This window comes from Lipotes vexillifer, unplaced genomic scaffold (genome assembly GCF_000442215.2).
Source record: "Lipotes vexillifer unplaced genomic scaffold, Lipotes_vexillifer_v1.1 scaffold727, whole genome shotgun sequence".
In the NCBI taxonomy this organism is placed as follows: domain Eukaryota; kingdom Metazoa; phylum Chordata; class Mammalia; order Artiodactyla; family Lipotidae; genus Lipotes; species Lipotes vexillifer.
In genome coordinates this window covers 652976-676032 of record NW_006771347.1, presented here as the reverse complement: position 1 = coordinate 676032, position 23057 = coordinate 652976, and the positions used below count along the sequence as shown (strand labels likewise).

The 23057-nt window shown below is 43.5% G+C and overlaps 1 protein-coding gene across 1 annotated transcript in view; it reads left to right on the top strand.

The window, feature by feature from the left end:
* Positions 1 to 23057, top strand: part of MED12L (mediator complex subunit 12L) — a 335022-nt gene that overhangs the window by 14416 nt on the left and 297549 nt on the right. The window contains exon 2 of the mRNA XM_007446642.1: positions 15777 to 15881. Within this exon, the coding sequence (XP_007446704.1) occupies positions 15777 to 15881 (105 nt within the window). The remainder of the gene's footprint in view (positions 1 to 15776; positions 15882 to 23057) is intronic.

Sequence of the window (23057 nt, the reverse complement as noted above, 5' to 3'; positions counted from 1 at the left end):
GTTTCTTTAAAATTAATTTTCAATCTGTTGCAGACTGATATAAATGTATGATAAAAATGAATTACTAGAAAAATGAAATGCTGCTTGAATGTAGTGGCAATGTCAAGTTGCTATGAAAGTTTCCAAGCACTCACTCTCAAGTTTTGCATATTATTCTTGAGGACCGGTGGCAGTTTCAGACCACACTCTGAGTAGCACAGCTCTAGAAATTAACATCTGGCTCACTGACGCACATAAAACGGTTTTAAAAATGACTAATGCATTGGTTTTTGTTTATTTTAAAATTGAGGAATAACGTATGCATTCAGTATGGGGTATAAAGTGCCACGTTCCATCACGATAGACAGCGTTGATTGTGTTGGTTATTCTGAGTGCTTTACATGTTTGGTTTTATGCCAGCCTCACAAACACCTCTCAGGTGGGTACTCTTACCTCCTTTTTACAGACGAAGAAACTGAGGCACAGGAGAGCGGTCACAGGGGTCACTTCACTTGCCCAAGGTCCTTTAGCTGCATAGTGATGGAGTTGGAATTGGACTCCTGAGCCCGTGCTGTAACCATTCTGCTCTCTATATAGTGCAGCTAAAAATGCTGCGTGAGTTCAGAAAAGAGAGGGTTGGAATACGTGGAGGTCTCCCTGGAGGATGTAGGTGTGAGGGGCAGGACCCGAGTGAGTCGGGGCAGGTTGTACCCTCTCTTTCCTAAGAAAGAGCTGAAGGTAGGATGAGCGAGGCATGGAGGGGAAAAGGCAGTGTCTCTGCAGATGGGGCTTGGAGTCCTGGAGTCCTGGCGGGTTGCGGTTGGGGGGTGGTGGTGACGAGTTCACGAGGTCCCGCTGTCAGATTTATCTCACTAGCTCATGCCTAATAAATCCGGATGGGGAGAGAGTGGAGTCGCGGAGGCTGCGAGGGAGGCAGCTGTAGTAACCAAAGCATGAAGTAAAAAAGAGCCCCGACAGATCTGGGCTTTAAATAGGACTGGAGAAGAGGAGCTGGCGGTCGGTGACAAATTGGTCAAAGGAAGTGAAGGCGAGGGGAGTGCGGAAAATGCTTCGATTTCTTGGTCACCGTTCACCTGGGGTGGTAGTAGGTCCTGTTGCTTGAGCATCTCAGAGTGACCCCTTTTTGTACTCAGTCTTTAGAGATATGGCAGGTATCTAGAATTACCTGATGGCTAGATTGGAATGAATATTCCCATTTTCTTCTCTTCAAGCTGAACCCCTCATCTCCCCATATTCCTAACACTGGGGCATGAGTTTCTATTTGACAAATGGCTGCCTGGTAGAGAGGCCCCCCCCCCCCCACCCTTCCCCACTCACCTCACTCACCCTGCGGCACGAAACGGTTTACTTGAAGGTCTGATGACTCAAAGGGCTTTTGGTTTCTTGTCCCATGCTTTAAACCTCGCCTTCAATACCTGTTATTCAGCCCTCCACGGGCGGCTTGGGTGGCGGTGAACCGCCAGAACTGCTTGGAAGGTTGGCCAAGCTCCATGGAAGAGGTGGGAATGAGCAAGCCTCCCGAAAATAAAAAGGGTGGAGGCTGAGAGGTGTTAACAGAGGTTGACTTTAGGGCTACATTTTCGGAGGTGGACCCACGGACATTTGCTTTCTTGGTTCAAAATTGTAGGTTTAGCCTCTCTGTTTCCGGGTAAACAAATGAACAACGTCACCACCACCACCACCACCAGCAAAAAAAAGACATTCCCAATCTCTGTTCTCCCTCCCAGGCAGGAAGAAGGGTGTTCTGCAGTTTTACTAGATTTTTCCGGCACCCGTTCCATCCCTATTACCCAAGAACTTTTCCTCTTTGTGAATTTGCAGTTCATTTGGTGGAAATCGCACAACACGCCTTCCTACAGGCACATGGCATCAGGGATGCAGTTAGGCGTAGGGTAGAAGGTGAACAGGAGGACCCAGGTAAGGGGCACAGTGAGTCAGTCCACCGGACAGTTAACTTCAGAGGACAGAAACCATGGCTTGAGTTTGTTTTTTCTGCCCGCAGATCACCTAGCCCAGTGGGAGGCAGATTCAGCACTAAGTGAGAAATATGATTTACAGGAAGAGCTTACATTAAGATGTGACTGCAATGCATGAGTTGTGTGGGACGGTGACTTACCTGAGCAATGGGGGATCCAAAGAGAAAACTGTCTCCTGAGGCTGCCTTAAATACAGTTCTGGGCAGAATCAACTCTGGACACCTTAAGTCTCCTTTCCTGCTTTATGCGTATGCAAATCTAAAAGTTCAAGTCGTTTTCTCTGGCAGTTTTCCTACAATTTTCCTGAGAGCCACATCCAGGTGTTTGATATCAGAGGGTGACATGCATTTGAAGGTGATTTGAATATGAATTAATAGGCTACAATTATTTAGATACGAGTGGAATAAATGCTAAGTATATTTGGAGGTAATTTGAATCAAAGTCTCTCCCACTTTCAGTGGAGGGGGAGGGCCTGCCTGTCTCATGGTTAAGGATGAGGGAGGTTCTCATGGGGAGTCGGGCCCCCAGAGCCCTGTGTGTTCAGCACAGCCTACTACTCAGTGGACATTCCCATTCGCTTTTTGGAGAGTGGCTGAATCCCCGGACGTGTGGTGCGTGGTGTGGGCCTGGATGTGCTGCCTGGTGAAAAATCACATTTATGATGACCGTGATGAGCAATTTTTTTTTTTTTTTTTTTTTGGCCGCGGCGGGTGGCTTGTGGGATCTCAGTGCCCCGACCAGGGATTGAACACGGGCCCTTGGCAGTGAAAGTGCAGAGTCCTAACCACTGGACCACAAGGGAACTCCCATGAGCCCATTTTTAAAGCGCTGAGTGCCTCACATACGATTTCCTCTTATTCTATACAACGGAAGGTAGGTGGATCTCCATTTCACAGGAAAGGAGGGAGCCAGGATTCTAGTTGTGGTTGATTGGAATCATACTGATGTCCTCCAAGATCTCACCGTCTTGGAGAGCACATTGGGCCTCTTGGAGGCTTGATTCTCATGTGGCTGCTTAACCATTTCACTGCCTGCCCCCCCCCCCACTTCAGCCTCAGTTTCTCAGCCTGTAAATGGGCACCCATCCTGCCAGAGCCATTTGGCTTTTAGGAAGATGGGTGTGAATATGCTGTGTAAAGGCCAGAGAGTAGAGTAGTATTCCTATAACCATGATTTTCTTTTCTTCTCTTTTGCCTGCTGCACGGTACAGGTGTGCCAGATAGGACTTGCTGTTTTGTGTTGAGCTCATATCCTTTGGGGTTCGTCTGAGTCCCCACCGTTAGTGATTGATGGCCTGCAGGTGTGGTTTGGTTGGGGGTGAATATTAATAGCCGTGTAGATAAGGGTGGATGTGTAAAGACCTGAGTTTCAGATGTGGCCTCGATGCAAATGTGGCCCTTGATGTTAGAGATGTTGGTGGGGGTAGGGGAAATGCTAGGTGGCTTTTTAGGGGAGTCCTGCCTCCCCTGAGTCAGTCTGGCCCCTTCCCTTGGCTCTCTCTTCAGGAGGCTGGTGGCAGTACCTTCTCTTACAAGCATTTTGGCTGCATTGGGGAAACAGCCCACTACCCCGCCTTTTTTTTTTTTTTTTCCTAAACTTCTCAAACAGCTGTTAAGTGACCTGTCAATTAGAAGAGATCCAAACAGAAATCAGTCCCTGTGGTGTGATGCAGGGCGCCGGGGTGTTCCCTTTTACAGAGCCAAGCAATGCTGCTTTTCTCAGCCGTAGACTCTGCGTTGTAGACCCTTGCTGCTGCCAAATGGCCGGGGTGCTGATTTTAGAGGTGGTCTTGCTTTGAGGGATAGGGCAGAGCTTCCCCGCTTCTTCTCCTACGTGGAGTTTTTACTTTCCTAGGGCTGCCTAAACAAAATACCATAAATTGTGTGGCTTAAAACAATGGAAATTCTCCCACAGTTCCGGAGGCAGGGCCACGCCTCTAGAGGAGGATCCTTCCTTTCCTCATCCAGCTTCTGGGAGCCCCAGGCTTTCCTTGGTTTCGTGGCAGCATAATTCCAACCTCCGCCTCTGTCTTCCTTCTGCTCTTTTCTTTGATAAGGACACCAGCCATGTGCTGTTGGATTAGGACCCACCCGATTTCAGCATGACCTTAACTTGATTATTGCTGCACAGACCCTATTTCCAAATAAGGTCACCGGTATAGGAGTTAGGACTTCGACCTGTCTTTTCAGGGTACACAATTCAGTGCCTGCAGGGCTTGTCTCTAGACCCTCCTCCGCATGTCCCTGGTTGGTCTGGTACTGGACCTTACCTTCTGGGCACTCTAGACTTCTAAATGTCTGTAAGAAACATCTTGTTTTGCCAGCTGCCTCAAAGTTAACATTTATTTATTTATTTATTTGTAATGTTTGCGGTACGCAGGCCTCTCATTGTCGTGGCCTCTCCCGTTGTGGAGCAGAGGCTCCGGATGCGCGGGCTCAGCGGCCACGGCTCACAGGCCCAGCTGCTCCGCGGCATGTGGGGTCCTCCCGGACCGGGGCACGAACCCGCGTCCCGAACCCGTGTCCCCTGCATCGGCAGGCGGACTCTCAACCACTGCGCCACCAGGGAAGCCCTGAGAGTTAACATTTAAAACTGAACTTGTGATCTGTTCCCCTTCCCTCTAAAAATTCCCCAACACTGCTATACGCTGTTTTAAGAGCTCTTGCCATCCCAGAAATCCGGGGACATCCTTGATAACCTCACTCTTTGTCATTCCATCCAACATGTTACCAAAAGCCCTGTTGAGTAGCCCCGTAAGTATCCCTCCATGCTTCCCCTTCTTTCCGCCTCTGTCTTGGTCCTAGCTACCATCTTCTCACGTCTCGACTCTTAAGAGAGCCTCTAACCCATCCCAGTCCCCTTGCCCCCAGGCCTCCTGTTTGGTCTGACCGGCTCCAATCAGTTGTCTCCACTGTGGACCTATTCAGTTTGGATGAGGTTACCCCACTGCATAAAACCCTTTACTCTTTTCTTTAAAAAATTTATTTAATTACAGTTGATGTTACAATGTTGTGTTAATTTCTGCTGTACGGCAAAGTGATTCACTTATACATATCTGTCTATACATTCTTTTTCATATTCCTTTCCATTATGGTTTATCAAAGGATATTCAATACAGTTCTCTGTGCTAGACAGTAGCACCTTGTTTTTTATCCAATCTACATATAATAATTTGCATCTGCTAATCCTAACCTCCCAATCCATCCCTTCCCCGGCCTTCCTCCTGCTTAGCAACTGTTCTCTGTTTTGTAGATAAGTTCATTTGTGTCATATTTTAGATTCCACATATAAGTGATGTCCTATGGTATTTGTCTTTCTGACTTCACTTAGTATGATAATCTCTAGGTTCATCCATGTTGCTGCAAATGGCATTATTTCATTCTTTTGTATGGCTGAGTAATATTCCGTTGTATATATTTACCACATCTTTATTCATCTATCGATGGACATTTAAGTTGCTTCTGTCTTGGCTATTGTGAATAGTGCTGCTATGAACGTAGGGGTGCATGTATCTTTTTTAAAAATTAATTTATTTTTTAGTTTTTATTTTATATTGGAGCATAGTTGATTAACAATGTTGTGTTAGTTGCATGTATCTTTTTGAATTATAGTTTCGTCTGGGTATATGCCCAGGAGTGGGATTGCTGGATCATATGGCAACTCCATTTTTAGTTTTTTAAGGAATCTCCATACTTTCTCCATAGTGGCTGCACCAATTTACATTCCCACCAACAGTGTAGGAGGGTTCCCTTTTCTCCCTACCCTCCACACCCTACGTCTGTCATTTGTAGACATTTTAGTGATGGCCATTCTGCCTGGTGTGAGGTGGTAGTACCTCATTGTAGTTCTGATTTGCATTTCTCTAGTAATTAGTGATGACGAGCATCTTTTCACGTGCCTCTTGGCCATCTGTATGTCTTCTTTGGAGAAACGTCTATTTAGGTCTTCTGCCCATTTTTTGATTGGGTTGTTTGTTTTTTTATTGAGTTGTATGAGCTGTTTGTATATTTTGGAAATTAAGCCCTTGTCTGTCTCATGGTTTGCAAATATTTTCTTCCATTCTGTAGGCTGTCTTTTTGTTTTGTTTATGGTTTCCTTCGCTGCGCAAAAGCTTGTAAGTTTGATTAGGTCCCATTTGTTTATTTTTGTTCTTATTTCTGTTGTCTTGTGAGACTGATCTAAGAAAACATTGGTACGATTTACGTTGGTGAATGTTTTGCCTATGCTCTCTTCTAGGAGTTTTGTGGTGTCATGTCTTATGTTTAAGCATTTAAGCCATTTTGAGTTTATTTTTGTGTATGGTGTGAGGGTGTGTTCTTTGATTTTTTTTTTTTTTTTGCGGTACGCGGGCCTCTCACTGTTGTGGCCTCTCCCGTTGCGGAGCACAGGCTCCGGACGCACAGGCTCAGCGGCCACGGCTCACGGGCCCAGCCGCTCCGCGGCATGTGGGATCTTCCCGGACCGGGGCACGAACCCGTGTCCCTTGCATTGGCAGGTGGACTCTCAACCACTGCGCCACCAGAGAAGCCCTAACTTCATTGATTTTTACATGTGGCTGTTAAACTTTCCCAGCACCACTTGCTGAAGAGACTGTCTTTTTCCCATTGTATATTCTTGCCTCCTTTGTCGAAGATTAACTGACCCATAGGTGTGTGGGTAAAACCCTTTACTCTTGTAAAGATATAAGTCCTTTACTTGGCCCACAAGACCCTGTGTATTCTATCCCCACCCACTGCCCAGTCTCACCTCACACCTGCGTCCCTTTGCTCCTGCCGTGACAGCATTCTTTCTTTCATTTTCCAAGGCCTACAGACCTTACACATGCTCTTCCTGTCTCTTGTTGGGCACACAGTGCCCGTGATTGTCGTTACGTCTTCCCGATGAGTTGACCCTTTCATCATTATGGTGTGCCCCTCTTTATCTTTGATAATGCTCTTTATCTTGAAGTTGACTTTGTCCAATATTAATATAGCCACTCCAGCCCTCTTAAGTTCATCATTTGTATGGTATATATCTCTTTCCATCAGTTTTCTGTCACCTTATCTGTCTTAATATATTTAAAAAATGTACAGCATGTAGCTGGGTTTTGCTTCCTTATCCATTCCAGCAATCCCTGTCTTTTAATTGGAATCTTAACCCAATTACTGATATGGTTCGATTTATTTACCATTTTACTTCTGGATTATTAAACTATGTTAAAAATAATTTAAACTTACCTATTGACATTTTAGTTTACCTCTTTACATTTTATTTTTATTAGCGGTTGCGTTAGCAGTTACAGTCTACATCTCTAACGTTTCGTGGTCTTCGCAGAGTTAGTATTATATCCCTTCACGCAAAAAATGTCAACCTTGCTATCGTAAGGGTCCTCCTCTTAACTTAGTTTACTCCTGTTTCAGAGTTTGGCTCAAAGGCCACTTCTTCAGGGAATTTTTCCTGAGTTCTCAGATTAGGTTAAGCCCCTGTCATGTGTGCTCTGAGCAGGTAGTCCTTCTCCTTGGGGCATTGATCACACTTGCAGTTTGCTCGCTCTGGAATCCCCAGTACTTAGCACACGTGATGTATACTTTGTTATTTGTTGATCAAATGAGGGGAAGCCCCGAGCTGGGGTTTGAAGAAGGCAAGAGATTTCATGCTGTCCTCCAGGGGATGCGAATGGAATCAGGCAAGGCTTAGAGGTTGAAAAGACAGTGTATGTGGCAAGGGATATAATAGTCAAGTAGATTAAATGTAAGTTAAAAAAAAAAAAAAAAAGCTCTAATTTTTTTATACCAGTAGCCGCCATTTATGGAGCACTTAATATGGGGCCAGGCACTGTGCTAAACTTTGTACATTTTATCTTATGTAACCTCAGCCCTGTGAGTTATTCTTGTCTTACTTCACTTGAAGCAGCTGAGGTGCAGAGAGGTCACTTACGTTGTTCCCTGTGACAGGTAAGGCTCTATGTTCAAACTCAGGTCTCTGTGATTCTGACACTCAGAATGGAAGTGAGTCCGGGAAGTGGAGCTTGGTTGTTCGAGGGGTTTAATGCCCATCCTAGGTGATTGTGGTTTTTTAAAAATTAATTAATTAATTAATTTTTATTTTTGGCTGCGTTGGGTCTTCGTTGCTGCACGTGGGCTTTCTCTAGTTGCGTCGAGCGGGGGCTATTCTTCATTGCAGTGCGCAGGCTTTTCATTGCAGTGGCGGAGCACGGGCTCTAGGCGCGTCGGCTCAGTAGTTGTGGCTCGCGGGCTCTAGAGCGCAGGCTCGGTAGTTGTGGCACACGGGCTTAGCTGCTCTGCGGCATGTGGGATCTTCCCGGACCAGGGATCGAACCCGTGTCCCCTGCATTGGCGGGCGGATTCTCAACCACTGTGCCACCAGGGAAGCCCGGTGATTGTGTTTTGAGTCGAGGCTGGAGTTAGGTGCAGTGAAGGCCCACAGATGTTACTGAGGATCTGTAGAGTGTTGTGCTACATGCTTCTGTTCTCTTTAGGTCCTGCGGGGCGGGGGTGGGGTGGGGTGGGGTTGGGGGTGGTGGGAAGCCTCTGAGGCTTTCGAATAGGGGAGAGCATAAAAGAAAACCTGTTTCAGGAAGGTTCATCAGGGGCCAGTGGGCAGGCTAGGTTGAGGCAAAGGTCTGGACGGAGGAGGGGAGGTGTGTGAAGAGCAGCAACCTGGGCCTGCTGTGACAGTGGCCGCAGTGTAGAGAGATGGCTGTACATATTATTTTAGAGGAAGGACTAGATGTGAGACGTGTTTTGAGAGAAGTATGGATAGAACTGGTTAATGATGAGGTCTGAGGCGAGAAAGATTTTTCCCTTATCTCTTGGGTCATTTGTATCTGCTAACCCTAAGTGTTGCCTGAAGACTATTGATTCTGGGAGTTCCCTGGCAGTCCACTGGTTAGGACTCTGAGCTTCCACCGCAGGGGCGCAGGTTCGATGCCTGGTCAGGGAACTAAGATCCCGCATGCTGCATGGCAAGGCCAAAAAAAACCCCACTATCGAATCTATCCATGATGGGTGTTATCATAGCCTCACTTCTCAAATGGGATCTGCAGACATCCTCAGGGGTCTCAGAGAATGCTCTTCTGGGAGGGAGGTGGACAAGCTAGGGAAAACAGTTATAAAGCTGTTTTTAAAAATTTTGTTTGAGGTAAGACCCTAGCTAACACAGCCTAACTAGTGCATAGAGAGACATCTTCTACTGCTGTGACATTGTCCTGCCTGGTGGGCATTTCTGTCCAATCTGCTGACAGTCATTGAGTTAGTTTGTTAGATGCAAGTAGGTGACCGAGGAAATCGGGCATCTCTGCATGTGTTCTTTGCGGTAGATGAGAAGTCTGGAGGAGGTTAAGTGTGTGTGCACCTTGTGTGTGTTTATTTATTATCTGCTTTTGAGATGGTCATTGAACATTGTGCTAAACTGACTTTTTTCCCCTTTTGAGTGAGAAAGAGCTTAAGCAATTTCCAAACTAGCATCAAAATGGTTTCACTTTCCTGATGAAACATTTATTGAAATTAAAAGATTGCTTTGAAAGCGATCCAAAAAATAACATCATTCTCTGAAGTTCAAGGTAAATGCACGAGATTTATGGATGCATTTGGAGTTCACCCAGAATATCGAAGGTCTGACTTTTGTATCGGTACAAAATACAAAAATGCAGAGTGAATGCTGGCCTTCCGTATGAACATGGGCCAGTTTCTAGGCTTTTGTTTCTGTTTGTCTCTGGGTACCTGTCTCCCTAAAATTGCTTTAAGGCTTGTCATTTTAGTCGAAGCCAACGACCAAGTGGCCGAGATTTCTTTTCTCTGTGTTGAGGTTACTTTTGGACCAATTCCGTTTTAAACCTGTTGAAATCATATGCTGCCTGGCCTGGTGCCCCGCTGCCCCAGGCCACCAGGCCGGACTGAATGCGTGTTCCCAGCTAGCATTGTCTCTTGGCTGAGTAGGTGTTAGGGCTCACACATGTGTGTACAGTGTTTTGTCCCCGCTGCTGTTAATGAAAAACAAAAACATTTAAAACTCTCTGAGTTCATGGTTGGCACTTTATTTTTCTTTATTCCCCACATTGTACAATGGGAAAAATTTTCAACCTCCAACAAAGGAGTTCTTCTACTGGAAAGGGTTTGGTGCTAAGATCGTGATTAGTGGTTGGTTGTGTCCCCAGGTTTTGAGGGGTTTAGTTGTCTCAGCTTTGCAGATAGGCAAAGTAGCAGCTGACGGTTCTAGTTTTTATGAGAATTGTTGACTAGGTGTAGCAAAACAAGTTTCAGTTTCTGTAAGGACCGTGGTAAGGACTTTGGTGGCTATCCTCTCTTATTTAGAAAGATCTTTGAAGAGGTTCAAGGTTAGTGCAAGAGGAAGCTATTTGTGTCCCCTGGCTTGGGGATTTTAGCGGCATGCTGTTTTAAAATCTGGACTCTCTCCCTTACATATTTGCTTGATTAGATTTGGCAAAGGCCTTCAGAGCAAAGTGTCATAAAAGTTTGTAGTTTGAGTTGGTATAACACGTTACATCTTGTTCTGAATCTCTTAGCGCTGCCTAATGCCGTTAAGTATCCATGTCCTATCTCATTTCCCCAAATTGGGTTCATCACGGCATGCTGGGGTCAGAGAGGATGTTTTTCCTTTCAAAGGGGTCTGTTTGTACATTACTGGAGTTTGAGAAACACTGTCTAAACAACAATAGTAAACACTCTGGAATCTGGATCTTACTCTTAACTCGGTGTTTGGATTCTTGCTGTTGACTTTCACTCTTTAAAGAAACTTTGGGAGAAAAACCATCAGGGTGCATGTTTTGGTTGTGACGCTTTGGTTTTTAGCTCCGTTTCACTTGGTTTCTCTAGAAAGCTGACCTAAAGTTCTGCGTGAGTAAACTTTAACAGAAGTGCCTTCCAGCCTTCTGTTTCAGCTCTGTGTGCTTCCTGATTTAATTGAGCACTCTGCAGCCCCGGTGTTTTTATTCGTGGGTCTATGAGAAGTTAAAGGAGTGAAAGAGAAACTTTCTGACTTGTTTTCTTCCTTGATCCTTGTGTGTGTGTTGTGTGTGTGTTGTGTGTGTGTGTGTGTGTGTGTGTGTAGCTTTGTGTGTGTGCCTTTGGAGTGGGGACAGGGGTGTGGCAGAGAATTCTGACCAGGCTTTTCTTCTTGGGACTTCCTGCTCCTGAGCTAAGGTGGAGCATCGAGTTTCTCCCTGGTGGTGAGTGCAGCCCTGATGCTGGGCATGGGAACGCCCTGGTTTTCTAGAAAGCCACCAACTCCAAATCTTTATGTCAGGGGCTCTCAAAGTGTGGTCCCTGGATATGCACCACTCATCTGGGAAGTTGTTAGAAATTCGGATTCTTGGGCACCACCCCACCTATCGAATTGGAAGCTCTGGGGGAGGGGCCCCAGTGGCAGCTGTGCTTTAACCAACCCATCAGGGGATTCTGATGCATGCAAAAGTTTGAGAACCACTACTGAAGGCCAAGGTCTTTTTAATTTCTGAAGCAGATCTTTTGTATTTCTGAGTGCTTACTGAAGCTTCAGGTTATCACTTTCCTGAACCAGAAATATGACACAGACAGCAGCAGTAATACTTATTGCTGGCCACGTTCATATAGCGTGGTGGCTAGGAACGTGGATTCTTTGGAGTTCTTTACCACTATGTGACCTTGGGTAAGTTAATTAACCTCTCTGCTTTTTATTTCCTCAACTAGGCTATGGAGATAATAGTAGTAGAAACTCTTACTATCCCTGTTTCACAGTTGAGGAAACTGAGGCCTGGGAACAGTTCCAGAGCTTGCTTTGAGTCACTCTTCAGTGGAGTTGGAGGTTCAGATTCAGACAGTCTGATTGCAGAGCCTGGGCTCTTGTCCCCCTTGTGTGCATTTCCACTTAGTCATCCTTACCCTGGGGTCAGCAAGGCCTCCACCTGTAGCCACAGCTGCAAGCTGTAGGGGCCTGTAGTGGCTGGAGCTGGACGTCCCATCGTCATGGTGTTGCAGCAGGAGCAGAGCCTGTGTGAAACTCCCTGTTTCTGAAACCTGGATTCCCCTTTACAGAGGCAGGGCTTTAAAAGGTAAAAGCAGTCCTCTCAGTAGACTTTGGTTTTCTGCAGGAGTGTGGTGACGCTCTGGGAGCAGGTGTCGGCTATCACTACAATTGAGGTGCTACTGCCATTTAGTGGGCGGGGCCAGGGGTGCTAGATGTCCTCAATGAAGAATTGTCCTGTGTCCCACTGGATTGTCATGTGTGCCACCAAACTTTCCAAGTCGTTTTCTCTCTGTTCCAGGTGGGAATCTATTTACATGGGATCTCAAAGTATTTTTTTGGCATGATTTTAATACACAGTCAGTATACACTGAGACTCTGAGGAATATAACGATTGCGTTTTAATATATTGGGAGAAGATTTTATTTTGTTGGTTTGAAAATTTTACTAAGAGTTTTCACCGTTACAGAAGATTCACATCGTGCTGTTCCTGATAATTTGAAATAGCAATACAGCACACCTATATCAGTCTGCATTTTGCACGGACTGCATTTCTGGTGATTCTAGGTATAGGAACAAACATTTACTAATTCTTGATGTCTCCTAGGGCCCCACTTCTCAAAGGTTAATGTGTCCATGAATTACCTGGAGAATTTGTTAAGCTGATTGAAATGAGATTCTGCATTTTTAACAAGCCAGCGCTGATGACCCGTGGACCACACTTTTTGGGTAGTAGAGTTCTTGTTGTGTATGCCTGAGGGTTTTCTTTTCAAGTACCTATGTTGTTATAACTTACTTTCATTTTGAGAAAACTTTTAGAGCGAGGGCATTACATTGATTTTTTAAAAAAAATGTTGGTAAGTTATTGTCTATGAATTTCATTTCAGACTTGGAAAAAGGGCATTTAAAAATGTTTGCTTTTAGGATGGTGCCTTGGGCCTGATGGCGTGACAGCCACTGCTCTGGGAGGTTAAGTGGCTCTAGTCATAAATCCACACAGAATTAGGGACCTCAACGTCATGGGGTAGTGATTCAGAATATACTTATTATGTTAATTGTTCGAAACAGGTTATCATTCACTTATTTACTCTTTCAACAAATATTTATTGAACGCCTCTGTGTGCTCTGTGCCAGCCACTGCTCTGTGTTCTTGGCATGCTTCTGTGAACAACGTAAAGACCCCTGTTCTCACAGACCTTATCTTCTGGTGGGGGAGACAGACAGGATACATCATAAGTAAATTACGTGGGGTTTTAGGTGATCAGTGCTATGGACTATTGGAAGATTAGGAGTGCTAGGGTGAAGGGAATGGGGTGAGCAGTTCCAGTTTCAAATAGGGTCATCAGATTTCTCATCGAGGACGTGACTTAAGGTGGTCAGGGAGTTGGCCGTGTGGAAACCAGGGAAGAGCAATCCAGGCAGAAGGGATAGACCATGCAAGGCCCTGAGGCTGGAGATCGTCCAGCTGGACCCTTGAGGAGCTGCAGAGTGAGCAAGGGGAGTGCGGTCAGGGATGAGGTCGGAAAGATGTAAGGGGCCAGATGGCTCAGGGACTTGTAGGACCTCATAGGGCCTCTGCTCGTATTCTGAGGTACGGAGTTATCGCAGGCTTTGAGGAGTGACATGATCTCACTCAAGTTTTCCAAAGCTCCCTGTGGCTGCTGTGTTGAATGTGGCCTTCAGACGGCAAAGGTAGAAGCGAGGAGACCAGTTAGGAGCTGTTGCAGTGTCCAAGCATGAGAGGATGGTGGCCTTGACCTGGGGGAGGCATCGGTGGTAGTGAGAAGTGCTCAGATTCTGGATGCATTTTCATGAAACTTAGAATACAAGTTTGGAAAGTTCTCAGCACTCAAGGCTCCCAGCAGTACCTGGGTGGATCCTAGTTTGAGGAAAATCTGATGTGGCTGACAGACTTGTTACCATGGTTCCATGTTCTTTTCCTTCTGGCGATTTTGTGTGTGTGCGTGCGCGCGCGCGCGCGCGCCTGCGTGTGGCATGTCTGTCCAGGCCAGTGGTTAGCAGTCAGTCACAACAAGCAGCTAGCTGAGCAGGGGTTAGTTTAGAATAGAAACTGAAGCAGCACTAAATGGAGCTAACTGGTCCTGAGAGCCTCACACATTCCCCCTTGATTAACCCAGGACGTATTTTTAGTGAAAACATAAGCTATCACTCAATTAGTGTTTCCTGTATTACTCTGATGCTAAAGCAAAGATAAAAATTCCATTTTCTTGTCCCATTCCCCTCGTGACACCATGTGTCCCCCTTATTCCTTAGACTCTGAGACTGCAGAAATTTCATTAGCATGCCTGCTTTATTTCAGTTGACTGACACTTTTTTGACTTAAAATATGCATTATGTAGTTTTGCCCTAGATTTCCAAATAATTTATTTGAAAATGCAGGAGCAGTTTGAGATGTCTTCTGATATATACATGCAACTCGTTTTCTGTGCGGATCACAATTCCAGCTACCTTTCGTGCTGGGAGGAGACTTGACTACCGTAGAGCTAAGCTTCCTGTAGTAGGGTTTTTTGAAGGCCCACCAGAACTGTGCCTAGCCAAGGTATTAGCTAGAGCACACACAATTAAGTAAAGTTACATGGCATGACTCCAGGAGACCCCAGTTCTCAGCCAAGGTGACCTTTCAGGTGCTATATGTCGTTAACGATTTTGGCCTAAGGCTTTCTGCCTAATCGTAGCAGTGATTTGATCAGCTGAATTTTTTTTTTTTTTTTTTTTTTCATTTTACACTTACAGCAATTACTTGTGAAGAATAAGTGTATATTCTTGTGCTGTTGCTACCATTACCCCAGGTGTCACTGAGACCATTTGTTGGCCTGAAGTGAGGGGAGCAGAAGGTAGCTTCATTTACGCAAACCTTTCCCCTTTATTCTTTCCAGTCTGTATTTTGGGAACTCTGATTTAGTTCTATAACTCAGTGATCTGGGCAGGTGAAAGTGGTTTTTTTTTTTTTTTTTTTTTTTTTTTTTTAATGCCTTGGGCTATTTTTGATGTGTTGTGACCTTGGTAAGGAAAGTTTTCCTATATCTATCCAGTAGATCTTTTTTAAGGAGGGTACGAATTGTGGCTATGTATTTTTAGACCACATTTTCCTGTGGCATTTGTACTCTGGTGCACGGTGTCATGGAAATTTCTCTTCCTAGTCGAGGATTGAGAAGATGGTCTTTCAGTGCTGGCTTTGTCCAGTTACTGTACGAGCTGAGAGAGCCTCACTCTTCTCATCTGTAAACAGGCATGAAGACACACGCCTACCATCTGCCTCAGAATTGGTAGAGGTGAAGTGAGCCGAGATGTATGAACAGCTTGGCAAGCTCTAAACTTCCCCTCAGTTGCAGGGCTGTGGTGGTGTGTAGTTATCACAAGCCTTGGGCCTAGGAACCCTTCATTCCTGTCTTTAACTCGCTGTGGGGTCTTGGGTAAGTTGAGTGAGCCAGTTTTCTGGAACATAGCATAGAGACGTGCACAGGGGCTGGCAAGGTAGGGGCGGTCAAGCTGTGGGCTCTCTAGAAACAATCCTAGTCTGCACATTCTATGAGTTTACGTTTATGGGGGGAGGTTGCTTTTTTTTTTTCCTTTTTCCAATTTTATTAGTGAAGAATTTTCACCTACAGGCAATGGTTGTTAACGTTTTACCACATTTGCTTTCTCTCTCTCTACACATGTATATATTGATTTTTAAACCTCTGTTGCTTCTTTCCTTGGTGAGTGTTGAACAGTTCTCTACAGAGCATAGCAAACTTCGTCATTCCTGAGGCCACAGGATGTTGGCTTCAGTTGGAGCTTTGACATCCTTCGCACTAATCAGTACCTTTCCTCCCACAGGATGAACTGACTGCTGTGAATGTAAAGCAAGGCTTCAACAATCAGCCCGCCTTTACTGGAGACGAGCATGGCTCGGCTAGAAATATTGTAATTAACCCGTCAAAGGTAATGCTCATCGCTTCCCAAAACTTCCGAAAGAGCATACGTATGTGAGACCCATGGTAGTAATGTTGGTAAATTTGTGTTATTGAAACCACAATGCATATTCAAAGTTCCCCCAGATATCCCTTACGCTGGCCTGCCTTAGGGTCCAGTCAGTGATCACGCACTGCTTTTGGCTGGCGTATCTCCTAACCCTATTTTAATCTAATGCAGTACCGCTCTCCAGAGTCCCTCATTTTGTTGTTGTTGTGAGGTTTTTTTGTTTTTTTCAGGTTCAGTATTTTTGGTGCAAAGACTACAGTGCATATGAGGAGACGTGCAGTGTTGGTTTGCCTGAGTGTTGCTTATACTGTTTGATCACTTAAGGTGCTGTCTGCCATCTCTTTACATTGCAAAAGCAGTCATCTTTTCCTCGTAGTAATCTCCACAGGGTGATACTTCGAGACCGTATGAATATCCTATCGTCCAATAAATTTTTTTTTTTTTTTTTCTTTGGGTCCGGGGGCCTCTCACTGCTGTGGCCTCTCCCGTTGCGGAGCACAGGCTCCGGACGCGCAGGCTCAGCGGCCGTGGCTCACGGGCCCAGCCGCTCCGCAGCATGTGGGATCCTCCCGGACCGGGGCACGAACCCGTGTCCCCTGCATCGGCAGGCGGACTCTCAACCACCGCACCACCAGGGAAGCCCTGTCCAATAAAATTTTATGCTACGATTTTAGCATCGATTGTCGATACCTGCTGAATGATTTATTTTGCTGATGGTTGCAAAATGCTGGTTTTGTAGTTATTATTCCTCGTATGTTTATTAGTTGACATTCTTTTGTTAAGGACACCCCATTTTTCAGTATCACTTTGAACCCCTGAACTCTTAAAATCAGTTGTATGACCTTCAGTTTTCTTTTTGATGCTCACACTGTCTCACATTTGGCCAGTGGGGGCACCTTTAACCTGGTTCTTGGGCCTTTTGGACAACCCCCTCACCCCGCAACCCAGTCCTTTGGGCACTTCCTCACTTGAGGTACAATAACATAGTCCAGGGCCATCTTGTTCTTTTCCTACCCCATCCCAGATCTGGGTGCCCAGCTTGCTCATGGCTACTTGAGTGTCACAACTTCTAGGCCCTTTCAGTGGACAGAGATGGCAAAAATATTTAGGTTTCTTTTCTTCTTTTTCTTCCCTCCCTCCCTCCTTTCCTTCCTTCCTTTATTTTTTGTCTCCACCCTGCGTTAGTCTGGGTCTTCCAAGAAGCAGATGTCAAGATGGGATTAAAGGGGCATCAGTTCTACTGGGACAAGCACCTGTGGGAGAGAAAATAGGGAGGGAGCTGAAAAAAGGCTGGAAGAAGCAGTGCAAGTCTGACCTCGAGTGCAGCGGGAGAAGGTTGGGCAGAAGTGTGTTCGACCGCCCTGCAACCCGGGGAAGGTTCAGCAAGGCTGTCGGGGCATCTTCGAGCCTGGGTTGGCCGTTGGAGGAGTCTGATGTCTCCAGAATGGGCCTGCCGTGGCATCCCTGCTGCGCTCTGTCATTGGCTGGGAGCACTTCCTCCCTTCCTCCCTTCCTCCCTTCCTCCCTTCCTCCCTTCCTCCCTTCCTCCCTTCCTCCCTTCCTCCCTTCCTCCCTTCCTCCCTTCCTCCCTTCCTCCCTTCCTCCCTTCCTCCCTTCCTCCCTTCCTCCCTTCCTCCCTTCCTCCCTTCCTCCCTTCCTCCCTTCCTCCCTTCCTCCCTTCCTCCCTTCCTCCCTTCCTCCCTTCCTCCCTTCCTCCCTTCCTCCCTTCCTCCCTTCCTCCCTTCCTCCCTTCCTCCCTTCCTCCCTTCCTCCCTTCCTCCCTTCCTCCCTTCCTCCCTTCCTCCCTTCCTCCCTTCCTTCCATCCATCCATCTGTTCTAAGTCAGTACCACAGGGTCTTTCCCATGCTTTTCCCTTTTCCATCATCGTATCTCCTTTCTCTTAAGGTGAGAACCCTGAATCCCAGCAGTATTAGCATGTTTATTCATTTACTCTATCTTACAATATACATAAAAAGTTCCAGAATAAACTATACCAGTGTCATTCCAACAACAAAATTGCTATGTAAAATTTACCATTGCTCTACCATGCTTTTTGTCTTTAGACTAACTTTCATTAAGAGTATATAGTCAGAGGGACTTCTCTGGTGGTGCATTGGTTAAGAACCTTCCTGCCAATGCAGGGGACGCGGGTTCGATCCCTGGTCTGGGATGATCCCACATGCCGCGGAGTAACTAAGCCCGTGCGCCACAGCTACTGAGCTTGCGCTCTAGAGCCTGCGAGCCACAACTACTGAAGCCCGTGCGCCTAAAACCTGTGCTCCACAACAAGAGAAGCCACCTCAGTGAGAAGCCCGTGCACCGCAGTGAAGAGTAGCCCCTGCTCGCTGCAACTAGACAAAACCCGCAACAAAGACCCAATGCAGCCAAAAATTTAAAAATAAATAAATAAATTTATTTTTTAAAAAAGTATGTAGTCAGAGTGTTGTATTAAAAATTTCTTGAATTAAGTCTTTTTTCTTTGTGGTTATGTTAACAATTAGATATATAGATGGAATTATCTGTTTCTGTTTGTATCCTTTAAGGTTTGTTATTTTTGAGTTATTTCTATTTTCGAATATTAAAATACTTTTTAAATTAAAAAATCATGCCTACAGATTAAAAGAAATCAAGCATACAGATGAATCTCTATTCTTGTTTTCTCTTAACCAGAGATAACCATTGTTAAAAGTTTGTGTATCATTTCAAATCTCTTTTTATATGCACACATGCATACACAAACATATGTAATTTGCTAAACTAGCAACTGAAGTATTATTTAAGTGATGTGAAAAAAAAAATAGAATTATTTTCTACAGATTGTCCTATTGACCAAACACAGTGTTTTTAGTCTTTTTCCAGTCTTGCTTGATACCTTTTAAACATCACAACTACAATTATGTATGTGTTGTGATTTGTTTTCTACATTTTTTTTATTGTGGTAAAATTTACATAACATAAAATTTACCATTAACATATTTAAGTGTATAGTTCTTTGGCATTAAGTACATTCACACTGTTGTGCAAATATAACTACCATCTATCTCTAAACTTTCATCTTCCTTAACTATGTACTTAAAGAAGTAATATCATTTTGTGTGTACTTTTCCTTGAGGCTGAAGTATTCATATTCATAGTAATTAATGGATAGAGGACATTTCATCATTTATGTGCTGTAATAACTGAAACTGCTGGTGTACGGCAATTAGCCTATTATCTGTTTGGTATGGTTATTTATAAAGAAGCTATAGTCATATTTGAACATACAGCTTTTATTCTTTAGGATAAATTCCCAGCAGCATATTACTTGGTTAGAAGGTGCATTAGTCTACTGGGGCTGCCATAACAAAAGACCACAAACTGAGGGGCTTAAACAACAGAAATTTGATTTTCTGAGAAAGTTTATTTTCTCACAGTTTTGGAGGCCGGAAGTCCAAGATCAAGGTGTCAGCAGGTCTGGTTTCTCCTGAGGCCTCTCTTCTCGGCTTGTATACTGCTGCCCTCTCACTGTGTCCTCACGTGGGCTTTTCTCTGTGTGCGGGTATCTCTGGTGTTCTCCTTCTTACAGTGACACTAGTCATATTGGATTAGGCCTCACCCTTATGACCTCATTTAACTTTTTTTCTCTCTTTCTTTTTTGTTTTTTACAGTAGGTCCTTGTTGGTTATCTATTTTAAATATAGCAGTGTGTACATGTCAATCCCAAACTCCCAATCTGTCCCTCCCCCCAGGTAGCCATAAATTCATTCTCTAAGTCTGTGAGTCTGTTTCTGTTTTGTAAATAAGTTCATTTGTATCATTTTTTTTTTTTTAGAGTCCACATATAAGCGATATCATATGATATTTGTCTTTCTCTGTCCGACTTACTTCACTTAGTATGATAATCTCCAGGTCCATCCATGTTGCTGCAAATGGCATTATTCCATTCTTTGTAATGGCTGAGTAATATTCCATTGTATCTGTGTACCACATCTTCTTTATCCATGTATTGGTCCATGAACATTTAACCTTAATTACCTCTTTAAAGGCTCTATCTCCAAATACAGTCACATTGAGGCTTAGAGCTTCAATATCTGAATTTTGGATATACACAATTCTGTCCATAACAAAGTATGAACGCCTTGTGTATAGGAACTGCCAAATTGTTCCCAGTTGTATGAAGTGTTATGTCAATTTAAATAATTCAGTAAATGGAAATAGCACCCGTTACCACTTCTGCTGCTCTCATCCTTCCTGTGAGATTTACTCAAGGATTCAAACCTTCTGAGGGGAATTTGATCTAATGAATATGAAATACATGACCTATAGTATAGCCCCTAAACTTTTTCATTTTCTTACCAAATGAATTACTTTCAAAATAGCTGTGGATGGATGGAAACAAGTTTTAAATTAAACCTTATCTCTCATACCTTGTCTGAGGGAGTGCAAATTGGTATAAACATTATGGAGGGTAATTTGACAATGCTGATTAAAATTACAGAATCATACAATCTGAATTCTGAAAATTCATCTGAAAGCTATAGCTGTACATGTATGAAATAACAAATAGGAAAGGCTGTTCATTTTAATATGATTTGTAATCGCAGAAGTTTGAAACAAATGTCCATTAACGGGGACTTGATTAAATAAAATGTGGTACATGCACACAGTACATGATTATGTGTCTGTAAAAATGAATGAGGAAGCTCTCCATAGACAAATGTGGAAGGAAGGCTCTCATTTGCTCAATGTGCATAACGAGGTATAGATATAAGAGAAAAATAATATATTCGTGTTTGTTCATGTGTATTCACATGAAGAAACTCTGGAAAGACACATAAGAAACTAATCAAGGTGGTTCTTTGGAGTTAGGCATTGGGACTTGGGAATGAGGCTCTTAACTTTTTCTCGATTTTAGAGTAATGTGAATATATTGCTGATAGAATAAAATTAAGTGTATGATCATGTTTTGATTTTTTTTTTTTTTTGAGTCCTAATGTGCATTTTCTCTGCTCTTGCTTTTTTGGGAATTTTGACTTTGTTTACATTTATGCAGTTGTTCATAAGATTCGTTAGGAAGTAAAACATATATACAGCCACTATGTTCCATTGCTATTATTAAATACACAGAAAAGAGTGTAATTGCAAAAGAGATTGCCCAGATTTTTTTTTTTTTTTTTTTTAATTTGCCGTGTTCTGAATTCTTTTGGCCATTACCTACACCAGGACATTTTTTGTTTTTTTTTTTTAAGAAGATGTTGGGGGTAGGAGTTTGTTAATTAATTAATTAATTTTTGCTGTGTTGGGTCTTCGTTTCTGTGCGAGGGCTTTCTCTAGTTGTGGCGAGCGGGGGCCACTCTTCATCGCGGTGTGCGGGCCTCTCACTGTCGTGGCCTCTCTTGTTGCGGAGCACAGGCTCCAGACGCGCAGGCTCAGTATTTGTGGCTCACGGGCCTAGTTGCTCCGCGGCATTTGGGATCCTCCCAGACCAGGGTTCGAACCCGTGGCCCCTGCATTAGCAGGCAGACTCTCAACCACTGCGCCACCAGGGAAGCCCCCCAGACTTTTTTTTTTTTAATACAATTTTTGCAAATCTCTTGATTTGCAAAATCAGTGATTGGCTTGATTTAATTGAATAGTCTTTTCAGATCACCGTGACTATTCTTCTTCGACAGTACTTAGACTAGTTTAAAATTTTTTTTAATGTCTTTGTTTATTACGATTAAAATGCTCATACATGGTTGCAAATAAGAGACGTTTTAAATATGAAACAATCTACATAGGTAGGTATTTCGTACCATTGGTGCAAAGACCAAATATTGATTGAGAAATTTAAAATTAAACAATTTGTTACTCTTGACTGCTTGTTTACAAATGGCTGTTTTTTTGGTGAATTTTTGCATTTAATTTATTGTCTGGACATTCTGCAAACTTTGTTTAAAAAAGAATACTATGAAGTTGTTTTAAAAAAATAAGGTTCAGACTTTTTTTCTAATTACTATAATTTTTATTGCCATATTACCTCAACACAAAACAGGCTTTTTCCCTGTACCTCAATCACAAGGATCAAGGGATGCCAATTCACATTAAAAAAATGTTTACCAGCTTTTCGCCCTGGTAGATAAACTTGGCTAATTGCTTCCAACTGCGTTCCACCCTATAGACTAATTGTTTATTGAGTCATGAGCATTAACTAAGGTAGTGATTCTTATTTTGCTGCAGCAGGGTAGGTATTTTATTTTAATCATGGTTGCCACTGTCTGCTAACCTTATTGAAGGTATTTGTTAGAAATTGTTGTCCACATCCTGTTATTAGAGAATTTCCAGGGGACAAAATGTGATGCTGTGATAGGATTCTTGGAAATTCCAAGAGGTTTTCTGTGGATTCATTTAGTTTTTAGATATTACTCAGTCCCCTTCCTTCTTGTCCCTTTGTCTTTCCTTTGTCCTCTTTTAATTTGGTTAATATGAAAATGCCAGTCATTCACAGGAAGCTCCCTTTGCTACTTTGTTCCATTCAGAGCAAGCCACACTAGCTTTCTCTTTCTAAACACTTGTTCTCATGAAATTGGCAGCCCAATCAAAAATGTTGAATATTTAATTTAATTGAACCTTTTGTAATTTGCCATTTAAATAAATTAGATTTCTCTAGACTTTTTTTTTTTTTAAAGCACTGAGTGTAAATACAGAGTTTCCTTTCCAAATTTATGTGCTATTAAAATGAAACAAGAAAAACAATGATTACTGTGTGATTGCCAGGTTCTGGTCTTGTATGCAACACCTCTCAGGAAAAAGATTCTCTCCAAATGGGTGTGTACTGTGAAAAAGGAGAGGTACATCTAAAGATGAAAGCAGAACCCATTCTCTTGAAATTTATTCAGGATATAATGAATTTTATCTTATAGGGATTTTCAAAGACCCTTCTTGTTCCCTTGAACTACTTGTTAGTAGTGAAACAAAGGTGCTGTGGGAGTTTCTGCCTTATGTTAGTGTAAGGAAATCACAACTCTTAGCTTCAAGGACTTAAATTCCCATTTTATTTTCCAATGGGCTCTTTGAAGATTTTCTAGTGAAACAATAAAAATAAAATACTAATATGTACATTACTAACATTCTTTTTTTTTTTTTTTTTTTTTTTTTTTTCTTTTTCCGGGCTTCTC